This window comes from Peromyscus maniculatus, chromosome 3 (genome assembly GCF_049852395.1).
Source record: "Peromyscus maniculatus bairdii isolate BWxNUB_F1_BW_parent chromosome 3, HU_Pman_BW_mat_3.1, whole genome shotgun sequence".
In the NCBI taxonomy this organism is placed as follows: Eukaryota; Metazoa; Chordata; class Mammalia; order Rodentia; family Cricetidae; genus Peromyscus; species Peromyscus maniculatus.
This window is the reverse complement of record NC_134854.1, coordinates 23,565,054-23,581,936: the sequence shown is the minus strand read 5'-3', so window position 1 is coordinate 23,581,936 and position 16,883 is coordinate 23,565,054. Positions and strand designations below refer to the sequence as shown.

The window sequence follows — 16,883 nt, the reverse complement described above, 5'->3', positions numbered from 1 at the left end:
GGCTGCTCAGATGTAAGCGGGCGCTGCGCCGTTCCTCAGGGCACAGTGTGTGACAGCGACGGGAGGAGGACCGGGGTTGTTTAGTGCAGTGGCTTGCGCTGCCACAGATGAGGGGTTGGAGATTGGACCGTACTGCTAAATGGTTAAGATCATTTTCCATGTGTGCGGGGTGTAGCAATCCAGAAACTTCTCTTAGGGCCTTCATGGGAGAAGTTGTTATGTGGTTCTCTGTCGTAAGTGCATTCCTGATCTGTTTTGTGAGTGTGAGAAGAATGTTTGATTATCCATCTTCACCAACATACACAGCAGGGGTCATGAGAAGAAAGGAATGTGCCATGGCAAGCAGGGAAGGAGAAAGGAGGTGACAGGCGGCCTCCTCCTGAGTGCCCAGCAGTAGAGGTCACAAGAGCACACTGCAGTGGAACTGGCTGCTGGCTGCTCCATCCTGAATGGTCTCCCCAGCCTGTTCATTTTGTTACACGCTGTGTTCAAACACCAGTCTCTCTCTCTCTCTCTCTCCCTCTGTGCCCGTGTGTGTGTGTGTGTGTGTGTGTGTGTGTACATACACATGCACATGTATGTGTGAAGACACCTTTCTTTTTCTTTTTCCCTGCTTGACATGGTACATGCATATTCCTTCTTTGTGTGGCCAAGAGGTAGCAGGCTAAGTCAAGTCTGCTAACTATAATTATTGAAATAGTAAAGCCGTCTTTAGCCCCAAACTGGAATGAGCTGATGACTTTATGATTGTCTGCAATTTGGCAATGGGCTGAAGCTACACAGTGAGAGGCTAGCGTGTATTATTTTCTAGTCCTTGACGTTTTTCCCTTCATTGGGCCAGCAAGATGGCTCACTGTGTAAAGGCACTTGCTTAGAAACCCAACTACCTCAGTTCAATTCTCTGGGACCCACATGGCGGCAGGAGAGAACAGGCTCCTACAAACTGACTTCGGACCTCCACACAGGCGTTGTCCTAGATCGGGTTACTATTGTTAGGATGAAACACCATGATCAAAAGCAAGTTGGGGAGGAAGGGTTTATTTGGCTTATGCCTCAACTGTAGTCCACTTGTAGGCTACCAGTGGAGGAAGTCAGGACAGGAACTTAAAGCAGGAGCCTGGAGGCAGGAGCTTGCCCAGCCTACTTTCTTTTTTTTTTCGAGACAGGGTTTCTCTGTGTAGCTTTGCACCTTTCCTGGAACTCACTCTGTAGCCCAGGCTAGCCTCGAACTCACAGAGAGTTCTCCTGGGTCTGCCTCTGCTTTCTTATAGAACCCAGAACCACCAGCCCAGAGATGGCACTACCCACCATGGGCTGGGGCCTCCCCCATCAATCACTAGTGAAGAAAATGCCCTGCAGCTGGATCTTATGGAGGCATTTTCTCAACTGAGGTTCCCTCCTTTCAGATGACTCTAGCTTGTGTCAAGTTGACATAAAACTAGCCAGCACATGGCATGTGTACCCTACACACACACACACACACACTCACACACATTATATAATTTTAATGAAATTTTCCCTCATCCACTTTAAGCAGTGTGTGTGACTACCTTTGCATCTGGGAGGCATGGTCCAAACGCCTCCAACAAAAGCCTGTCTTTTCTCACTGCTTTTTCAAAGTCTGCAAAAGAGATCTTGCCATCATTGTCATGATCCTAGAGAGAAAAGTGATTTCATGAGAAATGATAAAAGTCTTTAATTTTGCCATAGAAAACTAGCTGTGTAGACTGCCAAGCAAAACTAGAAGTTCATACTGCAGAAGACATTGACACAGATCCCTGGGTATTTATTAATAGAAGTCACTGGTTGATTCTTCTAACCTGAGTCGTCTTTGTTCTACACAATGCAGCCCTGTCAATAACACACACTGGAACTGAGGAATAATGCAAAACTTTGGGAGAACTATATTAACCTACTGCTCCTTTTGCAATTAAATAAGTATAATGTGGCTCAGATTTTTTTTGGCACAATTTTATCCTCAAAAGGCTTTATTTGGGAGCTCATCAGGTAGAAATGACAGCCATGAAGGGCAAGGCCCCTGGAGTTATCATGGTGGCTGTCCAGGCTGGGTTAGATTGCTGGAATGGAGGTGCAGACTCCAGCTAGAATACTAGGGGGTTGAGAGCTGGGTAAGTAGGGAGGTGTGGGGAGCCTGCGGAGTTCTGTCCACCTGAATCACAGTAGAAAACGGTGTAAGTCAGCACAGTGTCTGGACAAGGCTTATGAGAGATGACGTGTGTTGTGCAGAATCCAGGGCATGGGGACTGCTTCAGATTGAGTTGGATGAGATGTCCCTGACTTCATTTTTGTGCATAACTTCAGAATCCAATCTAGAGGAAAATGTGAGTGGCCATCAGAAAAAGAAATATTCCAAAAATATTTCCTTTCCAGATAGGAATTTGGGGACATCTTGTAACTGAAGAAAGCATCTGCACTCAGCCTGAGCAGCAGCAGCTAGTATTTCTACAAGAGCATAGTCTGTAGGTGTTAGACGCTGGCCTTCCTGTTCTCTGTTTCCCATCTTTCTCCCATCTCTGTCCCTCTCTTTCTGTCTCTGTCTCTGTCTCTCTCTCCCTCTCTGTCTCTGTCTTTCTCTCCCTCTGTGTCCATCTCTCCTCTCCCTCACCGTGTGTGTGTGTGTGTGTGTGTGTGTGTGTGTGTGTGTGTGTGTGTGTGTGTGAGAGAGAGAGAGAGAGAGAGACAGAGACAGAGACAGACAGAGACAGAGACAGAGACAGTGTCAGAGTGTGGCCCTGGCTGGTCTTGAACTTGCAGTCCTTCAGACATCCAAGTGCTAGATTGCAGATGTGCAGCGCCATGCCTAGCTCGCTCTTCTCTGAGCCTCAGTGATAGCAGTGAGTTTGCTGGGGCTGCCCCGGATTCACAAACAGTTCCGGGTCCTTGTAAGAAAAGAATGGACATCAATATTGTTGTAATAAAGAGCCACTACTGTGAGGCTTTATTGCTTTAATCTGCTTCAGTTTTTCTCATCTGCAAAATGGAAACAATAGTTCTAAGGATAAAATGAATGAATAGTATAGAGGGCCCTGAAAGGCCTGCTATGTAGTAAGCACTCTATAAGGGTTAAATATTTTTATTGTTATTTTGCTGAAATGAGTGTTGAGATAAATTGAAAGAGGAAGATCATGAAGACAAAAAGCACAAATTTTACATCTATTGACTCTAGCCTCCTCCCAATTAATAAGGTTTTACTGATAGTACTATTTTAAAACAATTAAATAGCATTTATTTTACATAATGCCTCTCTAGTCACTGAACATCCCCTATGCACTGAGCACCTGTTTTCAGTGAGGCATTGTTCTAGGCGGAGGGTAGAGCAGAAGGAAGTGAGAACTGCCCGTGGGAAAGACTCGTGGTGGAGGAAAGGCAGCCGCTGCTCGTTCACAGCCTTGTGCAGCAGCTACCGCTTGAGTGCGGTGCACGCCACGGCCCTGCTTACCATTTTCTTCAGGCTTATCTCCACCAGCTCCCTTATTCCTTCATCATTGTCTTCTTCAGGGGACTGCTGGGAGAGACTGTTCTTCAGCATGTCAAAAATCTTCTCCCGGGAAATATAACCGTCTCCAGTTAAATAATAGACTTCAAAACAGACTTTATAAAGCATAGGAATAAAAAAATTGAACCAATAAAATGCCATTAGTTAGTTCAGCATAAGATAATTAGTGATAAATACACAATTACTGATCTGATCCACTATATGGCAGAGGTTTTATAAAAAAGTGCTTCTTGTTAAATTTCTCTCCACAGGACTAAATACCCCTTGGGAGCTAAAAGAAGAGCTCGTAGTTCCTGGATTTGGGGTTTGGAAATGTACCAAGCTGCAATAAATGAGGTGGAATTTTTAACTGGCTTGTTTGTATGCTTACATATGTGTATTTGCATAAGTGTGTGTGTGTTCTCTGCATATAGACTATAAAAATAAAGCACACACTTTACTGCATTCTTGGAAAAGGACTCCCCCACTCCCAGTACATTTAGATAGTGAATGCAGTCATATCCTTGGGGTTTGCCTGTCTGCCTTATCTTCAAGCCTCTCTCTGGAGAGGAACTTCCATGCCGTCCATCTCAGATTATTAATGTCCTGGGAATGTAGCAGTGAAATAGCCTTCCTGGAGTTAGTGTAGCTAAATGTTTTGGCAAAAACCAGGAATAAACTTGAGTGTCAGATGAGTTGGGTGGCCGTTAAATTTCTCCAGTCCACAGCATAACACACAAAGTTTGGGAACAAGCCTATGTAGAAAATAGCATTCCCCAAATGAGCTCCTCCTAAAATGTGTAAGAAGCATTTTAGGAAGTGGGATTAGAAAAGACACATCGTCTTCAGTGTGAATCTGTTTCATCATGCAACTCTGTTCAGTGGCCCAACTGTGTTCACCAGCGATTAGTGTTCCCACAAGGGATGGCGTCCATGACACAGCTTTCCACTTCTCAGTGAGACTATGTAAGAACCCTGTAAGGTTGGAGGAGGTGGAGTGGAGAAGGAGATGGCTTAGGGTGCTTGCTTTAAAATGTGTGAGGTTCTGGATTCAGTCCCCAGCACAGCACCGCACCCTCGGACACTGCAGAGTGGGAACTACACACGTGACCTCACGGAATAGTAAATATGAAGGGAACTACAAGAGCACAAAATTACTAAATGTCAGAGAAGTTTGTTATTCCCAATACTGCTACAAAATGTTAGTGTGTCTTTAGCTTAGAGGGCTTTTTCTGGGGGAGTTGGGTTTCGAGACAGGGTTTCTTTGTGTAGTTTTGGTGCCTGTCCTAGATCTCGCTCTGTAGCCCAGGCTGGCCTGGAACTCACAGAGATCCGCCTGCCTCTGCCTCCCGAGTGCTGGGATTAAAGGCGTGTGCCACCACCGCCCGGCTCGCTTAGAGATATTTTTACTAGAAAATGCATGTGTATGTGTCGATGTGAGTGTATGCCCCGTATGTGGAGGTGCCTGCAGAGGCCAGAAGAGGGTATTGAATCCCCTGGAGCTAGACAGATTACAGACAGCTGTGAGCCACCCAGTGTGGGTGCTAGGAATCAAACTCGGGTCCCTGGGAAATAAGGAAAACTCCTATTCCCTTTATCCTCCAGGCATCTTTTTCTATGTCCCAAATCAAAATTCAAGAGAAAGAGCAAAAAGATACGCAGATCTGCTCAACTACAAAGACCTCTGCAGTCTTTTCTTAAAAGCAAAAATGGATATGTTAAGCAGTTTGTTTCTCTGAAAACTGGTGTCTAAAATGGTTTTTATCCTGTTTCCAGGGAATCCTATCAGCAGGAGTAAAACAGGAAATGGACATCACCCTGGGGTGGGGGATTGCAGACCAGAGTTATTGCTGTGCAGAGCTATGGCTCAGGACAAGCTTCCCAGTGCCCGGTGTTCCTTCTATTTAGAACACCCCATTGGGCTTGAATGGCCTTTGGCCTTCTCACTTTCCTCAGTCATGAAGACCAGAGGGCTGCTGCTGTCTGGGCTGTTCCGGTGTGTTGGGCTTCATCCTCACTCTCTTGTGTGGAGCGCAGTAACACAGGCCCAACCCTGCGTCAAGGCCTTTGTCCTGCTGAGCCCAGACAAGATCAGACACCTTCGCTTTGTCAGCAGACCCTTAGTGGCTGTTCTCAACCTGGGCTGTAAGCCAAACACCCACCCTAGTGACACTTGAGCATTACAGACTCAGTAGAGGCGATGGGTCACAACTGGGTCCCCCAATTCATCTTTTGTGGGCTTTTTCTTATCTTTTACTCTTAGGAATGCATGCATGGATTGATGCTCATGGAGGTCAGCAGACAACTCTCAGGAATTGGTTCTCCTACCATGTGCGTTCTGGGATTTTACTCAGGTTGACGGATTTGGTGGCAAGCACCCTTCCTGACACCTGCCTTGCTGGCCCTTTATTTCTGTTTGATATGTTGTGAGGCATCTTTACAAGGTTGTTTTAGAGAACACTGATTTCATCTTTGTGATTATATAAGCATTCACTTGTGAACAAACATTCCTGGAAGAAGCTCCTTCTACAGTGAGAACTCTAGTGAGTTTGGGGTCTAGAGCCGAATTATTTGCCACCTCTGATCTAACATCCTTGTGGCTATTTGGGAAATCCTTTGGAATGTTCCCACCAGCTCAGAAGCTAAGAAAGTCATCCGTGAGGCCTGTAACAGGTCCCCTCCACGCGGTGGCCACCTACCAAACGCTGCCACCAAGTTTGATTTATGACTTTGCTGTTTGTTATTATGGAAACTTCACGAAATTGCTGCCACATTAGAACGTGCAATTTGGGTAAAGCTGAATGTCCCCTGCTGTGGTCCCTCTGGTGAGCTTCAGAATGAGCACTCCTGTCCCTCTGGGGGTGACAGCTCCATCTGTTGGTGCACCAGCACACTACACAGAATCGATGGGCACAGCGCCAAGCCAGCGATGGCTTCTTACATTTCATCTTTTCTTCAAAAGTCCCCCGGAGAAACACCGCCAGTCCCTTCACCCACTCTTGCACACTTACATAGTTGTCACTGTCCTTGTCAAATACAAAGAACACTACAAAGGAAGAAATGTGTGAGCATATTGTAATTGTTTATACCACCCCCACCCCCTCCGGGTTTAGATAGAAAACCTTTTCTTACAAATTGAGGGGGGACCGTTTGGGTGTTTCCTTTCGAAAGAATCAAAATTATTGGAAATGTGGGCTTTCCCCCTTTATTTCTAAAGCAGAAGAGTCATTCCACACAATGAGCAATAATGATCTTCATTTGTGGTGGTTTATGTGGTTGCTAGAGCCAAGAAAGCCATGGAGCTAATTAATGACATAATTTTAATAATCAAAAGTAAAAAGTGGTGAAAACCCTGTTGTAGAGTTTCTACAATGTCTCAAAGTAAATTACTAATGTTAAACATTTTTAAGTTTTGGTGTGTGTGTGTGTGTGTGTGTGTGTGTGTGTGTGTGTGTGTGTACTAACATGTACCATGGCTCTGTGTGTAGGTCAAAGCCTTGTGGAACTGACTCTCTTCTATTTTAGGTTGGTTCTGGGGTTCACAGCTCAGCAAGTCAGACTCGAGCAAGTACCTTTACCCACAGACCTGTCTTGCCAGTCCAATTTTTAGTTCCCAATGAAACTTTATTATCTATAAAAGAACATTCAAATGTTACTTGTTCTTTGGAGATGAAGGTGTATTGATGATTTTGTTTGTAGTGATCTTTTCACAGATATGTGTGTGTGTCATATCTTACCAAATGTATAGTTTAATGATTTACTATAGAATTTAACTGGATATACCAATCACTATCCTGTTTTAGACATATGACTTTAAATATTTCCAATATGACAAGTCACCATCTTTTGTATTCACACATTTCTATGAAGAAAAAAAAAAGCCAAAAATGATTTACACATTGGTGGCATGGACTTTCATGATTTACATCTGTGGCATATACTTTCATGGTTAAAAGCCCTTGGTTGTTTATCCTTAAAAAAAAAAAAAAAAAAAAAAAAAAGAGCCGGGCGTTGGTGGCGCACGCCTTTAATCCCAGCACTCGGGAGGCAGAGCCAGGCGGATCTCTGTGAGTTCGAGGCCAGCCTGGTCTACCAAGTGAGTTCCAGGAAAGGCGCAAAGCTACACAGAGAAACCCTGTCTCGAAAAACCAAAAAAAAAAAAAAAAAAAAAAAAAAAAAAAAAAAAAAAAAGAAAGAAAAATACCGCTAGGCTCTGTAGTTCAGTGGTAATGATTTCTCAAAACTTCCCTGCTCTGAGGCACAACATTCTGACGAGTTTGTGTTAAAAACCATCCTCGTGTTCCCTCTGGGTATGTGTTTGCAGCACTTTCCTACCAGAACTATTCCTTTCTAGTTTGGCACTGAGACAAAGTCCAGTCTTGTGAAAAGGACACTCAGATGGGTTCAGTTTTGGGTTGGCACATTTCGGTTTACTGTGACTCCTTACCCCTGTTCATTAACATGTCATCGGTCATTCCGAATACGTTGTGCAGGATCCCTCGAAATGTGTTGCAGTCCAGCCTGGCATTAACAAGCTTTCCACTGGGTTTTTCCACAAAGCTATAGAAAAGGCGTATGAGACATTCAATTTCACTTTTCTTGACTGTAAAATGAGAAGATAGATAAGATGTAGCATTAATCACCAAGTTATTCAATACAATCACAGCTGTTTAGTTCTTATGATACCAGATGGCCATATATTGATGTGAATTTGTTACTGAGTAATTTGTAGTGTTTTGCTTCTACCAGATCTGCAGGCTTCACAATGGAAATTTGGGGTAGTCACACATGGGGCTCTCGTTCCAGACTTAGTGTTTAGGCATGCACAGGTGACTGGTGTGGTCAGGACGGAAACCCGGCATTCGCCCTGGGGGTGGGCATAAGACCTAAAGCACCTAGACTGTTTCCATTTCTTTACTGAGATTTATTTATTTTGGTTTTATGTATACATACATTACGTGTCTTCCTGACACGTATATTTGTACCACGTGTGCAGTACCCTTGAGGCTAGAACAGGGCATCGGATTCTGGGGTGCTGGAGTTGTAGCTGGTTGTGAGCCCCCCTGAGAACCGAGCCTGGGCCTTCTGCAAGAGCCCCAAGTGCTCTCAAACATGGAAACGTCTCTCTAGCCCCCGTTTCTATTTCTTATCCTAAACTCCTAAGACTTAACAACTCCTCGGGGCCCTCTCTAGTAACAGCTGAGTTGTTGGGGTGATCTCAGATTCTGCAGTCCCTTGAATGTCGAATTCTGTGACTCAACAGCTACTTGAGAGAACAGAAATGGGGAGAGGCAGCTGGTCGCCACGTCGTTTTTTTTTTTTTTTTTTTTTTTTTTCTTGATCCTTTCCTCTTGTTTGTGAAGGAAGGTGAGGAGAAATAACTGTCTTTGTAAATACCCAATTTACAACATGTGGGGTCTGTGTGTAGAAGGCGGTAGTTCTTAGGGTAGTGACCGGTAGTCTTGAGAGTAAGCAATTTCAAAGGTGCCTAATAACATGTATTTTGTAGACCAAGTTAAGATCTCTTGCTCCTTCATAGAATGTCGTGCTATGGCAGTGCAGCTCTGAAGTCGGATCTGTCTACGTCTTACGGGACACCCGGAACCAGGGAGCGGACACGGACTTGGCTCCCGCCCTCAAGGCTGTTGCAGGCTTGCCAGGAGATACACGAGGGGCTGTGGTATGGCTCCGTGGAGGAAGGCTTGCCTAGCATGCGTGGTCACCAGCTCCCCCTAACCCAGCTGTGAAGTGTTAGTACATGAAAGTATCGTACATCACAAACCCAAGGAAGGGGCTGTGAGCTAGGGAAGGTGCTGCGCGATAAAACATTACAAGTGGGGGTGTCACTGGAGTGGAGTCGCCCAAAGGAGCAGGCACTCACCCGGAGGCAGCTGGAAGACTCGGGTTTGAGTTCTGAGAGCAAAGAGAGGTCCATGGGGCATGTTGGCAGATTTATTTTTGAATCAGAAATTTTTATTTTTTCTGACATACTTTTATTGATTATTTGGAAATTTCACACAATGCACCGCATCACACTTGCTTCCCAGTCCTTCCAAGTCCACCTCCCACCATTATCCGCCCCCCAAAAGAAGAAAAAAATAATAACCAAGTCCAGTATACTCACTGGGGCATGGTCAAACTCCCAGTGGCCAGCCCCTTAAAGAAAGCTGGGTCCTTTCCCACCCCACCCCCACCAGAAGCCATCAACTGTGAAGAGTTACACTTCAGCATCCCTGTCATAATTTTTAAGGGTTCTCTTCATCAATGGCTTCTTGTCTAGATGGTTTGCTTTTTGGAGGGGGAGGTTCACAGAACCCTCCACTGTCTCTCATTCTCAACTGTGAGTCTGCAGTAATCAGTCAATACCATTGCAAAATGCTTCCTTGCCCATAGGAGCCGGCAGCAGCCTGGATCATGGACTTCCACATGGTTTCTGGGGACAGCATGGACTATAGACACGGGTTCAGGCAGCACAGACCAAAGACCTCAACATGGTGCCCGGTGGCGGCAAGGACTACAGACATGAACACAGCCTCCAGCTGCAACATGGACTGCAGACACCACATGGTCCCTGGTGGGAGCACGCATCACGGACCTCACATGCTGGCAGATCTTACGGACAATACAAAACTTACCAAACAATTCTGGCTGATAACCAGACCCGTATTTAAGTTTTTACCCACTTTCACAATACATTCGTGCAGTTATTTTTTAATGGAAAATCAGCAATTTGTATTTTGCTACATGATCATAACAATCTGTCCATCTTTTTTAATTAATTAATTTATTGATTTACTTATATTGAGACAAGGTCTCACAACGCAACCCAGGCTAGCCTGAAACTCTTGATCTGCTGCCTGTTTCCCAAGCCCTGGTGTTACAGGCATGCGCTATTGCCTCTATCGATGTGACTTTGATTTTCAGTAGAGAAATGAGATCTAAGTAGCCTCCCTTTAAAGCTGGTGTCATTTGACTGGTGTGGTGGTGGCACACGCCCTTTGTCCCACCACTCTGGAGAGAGGCAGGTGGATCTCTAATTCAAGGCCAGCCTGGGCTACACAGTGATTTCCAGGCCTGCTACAGCTACACAATAACACCCTGTTTCAGACAAACAAAACGATGCAGTGAGATTTTTGTGACCGTTTCCGCTAACAGCACACAGTGAAAACGAGGCCCTATGGTTGAAGGACAATACCAAGTGTAATGTTGCCATTTCCCGACTCAAACCTCTCCATCCTGGAGGGAGGTTCATCCAAACCAACAAAGGAAAGGAAACTGGCAAGGTTCAGGAAGTTGAAGTCTGAGGAAGCTCCTGAAACTTGGGCTTTTAAAGCTCTTCCGGGTTCTGGAAGTGGTAACAAGTGCTGGGAAGGGGCCCCTGACTGAGCTGCCTGCAAGCTGTGCCCCAGGGATGCAACGTTTTCTTAACTTCGTTGACAGTTTCATGCGTGTGCATGACGAATTTTAGTCTTCACCTTCTATTCCTCTCATCCCCCCATTGAAAACTCCCCCAAGGCCTCTTCCCACTGTATTTTCCCTGTGTGCGCCCCACCGAGTTTAATTAGGTGACTTGCGTTGACTTGCGTGGCCGTGTGTGGAGGTTGTTTACCTCCAGAGAGCCTGGGCAAACTTCCCAGTGGCTCTGCCACTGAGAAAGTGACATCCCTTCCCCCAGCCACCATTAACTGCCAGTAGTCCCTGCGGGGGGGGGGGGGGGGGGGGGGGTTCATGAGCCTTCCCCTTTCCATGAAGAAACATTGACAGGGCTCAGGCTTGTCTTGTGTAGTGATTCAATAGTGCAACAGCAGAGTCACGTCAAGAAAGACATCCTTTCCTAGCACATCTCCCCATCCTCCAGGTCTTTACTCCTTCTGTCTCCCCTCTTCTGCAACGTTCCTAGACTGGGGTGCATAAATCAGCCATTTGGGGCCAAGCAGGCCACCAGCCTTTATTTCAGCTCTTGGGCCCGCCAGCAATCTCTCTGTTAGCTGCTGCCTATTGCAGTACAGCTTTCTCGAGGAAGACCAAGAGCTGCACCAATTCTGTGCACACCTGAGTGTTTAGAAAGCGGGTTGAGCATGTCCACTCAGCAAAACGACAGCAGTGGGTCCCCCTTCGCTGCCATGATCTCCCTGCCACAGCTCTTGGTCCTCTAGAGCAGGAAATGGCAAACATCCCCAAACATCCCTGCCCCCACTGCACCAGAGGACGCATCTTGTCGCTGTTACTGCAGCTTAGTGTTCGCGGCTAGGTAAGCCGTTAGTTTCCTCCCCCAGAAGGCGCTGTAAAAGCCAGCTGGCAGGAAGGAAGCACCCAGCCATTGCAGCTGATGTCTCCGAGTCCTGTGACCAAAGTGTGCTGCATCTTCAGCAACAGTCTTAAGAGGTGCTGGCAGGAAGATAAGGACAATGACAGTGGCATGTAGTTCTGGGGCCTCTCTAACCAACAACTCAGGGAAACATCCCACGCCTGCATTGAGATTTGTGTTAGATAACAAGGCTTCTGGGAGAAGCACTAGGGGGCGTAGGTTTCTTCAGTCATTACCCATACTCCCATACTAGGGTGGGCTTTTTGGTGAGATAGAGGCCTTTGAGTCACCAATGTTCCTGTAAGATCCCTCCCCCATATTCCTGTAAATAAATTCACTAGCTCACAAGCTAGCCTTGGGTAGAATTGTTTCTTTGGTCTGTTGTGTATACGCTGTCTATACTGTATGTGTCTCCCCCAAAAAGTTACATGTCAATGTGGTAGGATGTAGATCACCTAGTACATAAATGAAATTTCTGGATTGGGTTAACTGAGGCAGGAAGAACCACACTAAATGTGGGCAGTCCCATCTCACCAGCGAGGCCCTGACCTAAGTAAGATTGGAGTTAAAAGTTTGAATTCAGTCCCTCCTCTAAAGACCTACTACATCTAGGTGGCAGTACATCTCTGATAGTGTAGATCTTTCTATTTTCAAATTTTAATTTTTATCTCTTGTAGCTCAGACATGCCATGAACTTCCTATCACCAACGGGGATGACCTTGAATTTCTGACCCTCCTGTCTCTACCCCCTTAAGTGTTAGGAATACAGGTGTGAGCGACCACTTCCAGCTTTGGGGTGCTAGGGATTGAACCCAGGGCCATGCCAACATGGAGCAGGCACCCTAGGAAACTTTATCGCCACTCTGCCATCTCCTGCCATACTTCAAGTAAGAGACACACAGGCAGTCTACGACAGACTGAGCCCAGTGTACCACGATGTAGTCACCTTTTCACAAATTTAGTGACAACAGGATGTTGATCTGTTATGAGATTAATATTCAATGTGTTAATTCTATGAGAATGTAGTTTGCACAGCCATGAAGCCAGTATTCAAAGGTAATTCCCTGCCTCCGTGCCTAGAATAAGACAATGATTTAGAAAAGGGATTAGAATTGTGTCTTTGGTGGTGCAATACACACCAGACCTTCCAACAGGTCCTCTGTGCTGTTCAATTTGGGAGCCATCATGCATAGGCAGACATTGACTCCTGAAAAGTGGCTAGTGCGATGAAGAAAATAGGATTTTAAATATAATCATCTATAGATGGTCATACATAGCTAGTGCCTATCTTTTTGGACAATGCAACTCTAGAAAGTAGTTCAAAATTAATAGACAATTTATACTCAGTGTAGAAAACAAAGCTTTCTAGATTGATCTAAAAAATATAGCAAGAGGGGGGTTGGGATTTAGCTCAGTGGTAGAGCGCTTGCCTAGCAAGCGCAAGGCCCTGGGTTTGGTCCTCAGCTCCGGAAAATTTTAAAAAAAAAAAAATATGGCAATGATTATATTGTAAAGAATTTCCTTTGTGAGGTCACTAGCTTTATGAGGGTCTGAGAGTCACTTGGTGGTGGCTGCTGACCATAAGAGGTCTTTAGTCATGACGTCATAAACTCTAAAGGCTCCCTCTAAGAAGTTCTAAACCAGTGGTTCTCAACCTGTGACCTCTTCAGCAAACCTCTATCTCCAAAACTATTTACATCACGATTCATAACAGTAGCAAAATTCGTTATGAAATAGCAACAAAAGTAATTTCATGGTTGGCAGTCACCACATGAGGAACTGTATTAAAGTGTCGTTGCATTAGGGAGGTTGAGAGCCACTGGACTCAACCAAGAAAGCCCAAGAAACTTCTGTCATAAGGGCCTAGAGTGTTGTACACAATGAAAAATAAAAACCCAAGTTTTCCTAAGAAGCCTACGGCAAACCAAAGTGTCCATGCTCACTATGAGAGCATGATGCAGAAGGGCACCAGAGCTGCCTGTGACGACCTGCAGGGCAGTCAAGGAATGATGATAATCCTTTGTGCAGACTCTGAAGCCGACCTGTACCAACTCTGTCACTGTCTAAAGGCACCAGCGGCTTTAGAAGGCTGACTCTGAGGCCTGGTTCTCTGTCTGAGCACCTCTCACCTCACTGGATTCGTTTATAACCCAAGTGTAGAAGAGGCAACTAGTTAGATCAGGGTAGGGCCTTGAAGGCACAGCTATGCTTAACCATTGAAAAATCAATGTCAAAATTTTGAAAAATGAAGAAATGCAGCAATTTGTTTCTCTTTTCAAACTATCTTTGCTGATTATTACAAATTTTTATCTGTGTAACTGCTTTCAAGTCACCGTGGTATTAAACACATGGGTAGCAGACATATCTAAAATAATTCATTAGGATGAGGAATTTAGATTTTAAATACATACAAAATTCCTTTTCCGCATTATTAAATAGGCTCACTTTAAAGCACAGTCATTGGACTAAGGGGGACGTCTCAGTTGGTAAAACAGTTGCCGAGCAGGACCTGAGTTTGGATCCCTAGCATCCCTGGAAAGAGCTGGTGCAGCAGTGACTGTCCCCCAGCATGGAGAAGCAGACAAGAGGTCTCGTCAAACTGGTGAGCCCCAGGATTAGTTAAGATTATCTTAAAAAACAAACAGACCCTCGGAAACAAAAGATTAATCATGACACCAGCATTCATCAACCTCTGCCCCCTCACACACAAGCATACACCTCCTGCATGTATGTGAATGCGTGTGTGTGCTGTGGAGACCCACAGAGGTTTCCTAGTGAGAACTTACTCAGGGTCCACGAATCTGAGCTTGCTTTACCCAGCAGGGCTGCATAAGGGGATGAATTGACTATGGCATGGTTACCAGGTGCTTGGAAGGGTCTACACTTGGCTGTGTGGTGTGCTTTGATCTAGCAAGGGGGGTCTTTTGCCCTGCCCCTTGGCATGTTATAAAAAGCCCTTTTGAAGAGGCAGAAGGGGCCGTTGGGAATTGACCAAGGTCCTCCTGAAGCTATCCTGTGTTCCTGTCTTTCTCATCTCTGCTATCTAGTCTTTTCTTCTTTTTTCTTTAATTTTTTGGTTTTTCAAGACAAGGGTTTCTCTGTATAGTTTTGGCACCTTTCCTGGAACTCACTCTGTAGCCCAGGCTGGCCTTGAACTCACAGAGATCCACCTGTATCTGTCTCCCGAGAGCTGGGATTAAAGACGTGTGCCATCACCGCCTGGCCCTACCTAGTATTTCCTTATCCCTCTCTCCTCCTCACAGGAAACCTTTAAAAGTGGGAGCTGGCCTCCCAGTGTGCCATGTGCACACATATAAGCAAGCAATAATCAGTATTTACTGTGCTCATTATTGGCTAAATTAATAAAACTTTAAAGGATTGTTTAGGAATTAAAGGAGACCTGGAGAAGTGCTTGAGGGACTTGGATATTTTATAGGCCAGCGTGGGCCTATAGCTAGGGGAAGCTAAGCCAAGCTTACAAAAACCTTCACACCATGTCCATCCACCTGTCCCAAGGAAGATGCAAGCGATTTAACTGGCTGAAGTTAAATTAACGCCAATGCCTGAATGACTGAAAATGACCACTGGTCAGGATTATTTGTAGTTATGTCTGGGAAGCAAACCCTCAGGAGTGCATCACGGTTTCCAGGGCAAGGTCAACCTGTTAAATTGTTTCCAGGCAAACACTGTAACACGGGAAGCACCCCACCATTACTTTGTTGCTCTGGCTGCTGTTTGGGAGACAGGGTCTCACTATGTAGCTCCAGCTAGCCTGAAATTCTCTATGTAGATCAGACTGGCTTCGAGCTCAGAGACCTACCTGCCTCTGCCTCTGGAGTGCTGGGATTAAAGGTGCTCACCAATATGCCTGGCTAAAATTATATTTAAAAAGGTTTTTGGGGTGACATGTATGTGGGTACAAAAACATGCCACAATGTGCGAGAGGAGGTCAGGACAACTTTGTGGAGTAAGTTTTCCCCTCCCACCTTACATGGCTTTTGGCAACCAAACTCAGGTAGTCTGGCATGTTATCTCCCAGCATCAAGTTCCTTTACCCATTGGGCCATCTTGCCCTCCCACCCTCAAAATTTTGTTATGATATGCGATCTTTATTTATAACTGTGTATGTGTACATCCATGTGGGGAGGTCAGAGAACTTTTGGGAACTGGTTCTCTTTCCACCATGGTTTCCAGGACTCAAACTCAGGCCTCAGGCTTGCATGGCCAATGCTTTAACCCATCTCACTGCCTAAAATCATCTGATGTATTTCTATTAGTCCCTAAGTTTTGTGCCAGAAACCACTGAAACTGGTCAAAGTAAATGCTTGTAATTAAAAATTCTTATTGTCAACAGAATAAAATCTATGCTTGGTTAGCAGATTATTCTTCTGCATTTATGACTTTCTCAAGACACTCTCCCAACATGCCCAGATGTGTCAGGACACCCGATGGCTTCACTGTTTCTAAGTGCATGGTAAGGGCTCACCTGCTCATCTGCTTGTAATCTATCATGTGTGGAATGCAGGTCTAGGGCAGCTGTTCTAGCTCTGTTCCGTTCTCGGGGCCCTGGGGACTGAACTCGGGTATCTACCTTGGGTGGCAGTACTTTCTCTTTGGCCCCTGACTACAACTCCCCCACCCTTTTTGAGATAGGCTCTCAACATGTAGCCCTGGCTGGCCTGGAACTCTTATGTAGACCATGCTTTCTTTCTGCCTCCTGAGTGCTGAGATCAAAGCTATGTGCCAGCATGTGCAGCTCTTATTTAAGTAACCAAACATATTAGAACTGGATTCGTAGTGTATGGTTACAGAGCACTCAGTGGTGTGCAGTCTCCACCCAACTCACCAACCAACACCAGTCTGACTGCGTGGAGGTGGTGGAGACCTCAGTACTCACAGCTCTTGACAGTTTTACTGATGGACTCCACCAGTTTCTTCAGAGCCCTCTGTTCCATCTGAGAGTGGTTTTAGCACACTGCTTTCCCAAAGAATCTACTTCCAAGCTTGTGTCCCGAGCTGGCACTCACTCTGTAACTCCAAAACAGAATGTGGCCATGGCAACTTCCTAGCAACCAGACG

General features: G+C 45.5%; 1 protein-coding gene across 2 annotated transcripts in view; it reads right to left on the bottom strand.

The window, feature by feature from the left end:
* The window catches only part of LOC102915930 (calaxin-like), a 21,867-nt gene extending 4,984 nt beyond the window's left edge, over nt 1-16,883 (bottom strand). The window contains exons 1-5 of one of the 2 annotated variants that reach the window (XM_076566238.1): nt 16,702-16,883; nt 7,944-8,099; nt 6,438-6,542; nt 3,461-3,612; nt 1,551-1,655 (exon numbers count right to left, since the gene is read on the bottom strand). In XM_076566238.1, coding sequence (XP_076422353.1) covers nt 1,551-1,655; nt 3,461-3,612; nt 6,438-6,542; nt 7,944-8,099; nt 16,702-16,759 — 576 coding nt within the window. In that variant the 5' untranslated portion in view covers nt 16,760-16,883. The remainder of the gene's footprint in view (nt 1-1,550; nt 1,656-3,460; nt 3,613-6,437; nt 6,543-7,943; nt 8,100-16,701) is intronic. The other variant, XM_006991210.4, reaches the window with a different exon arrangement.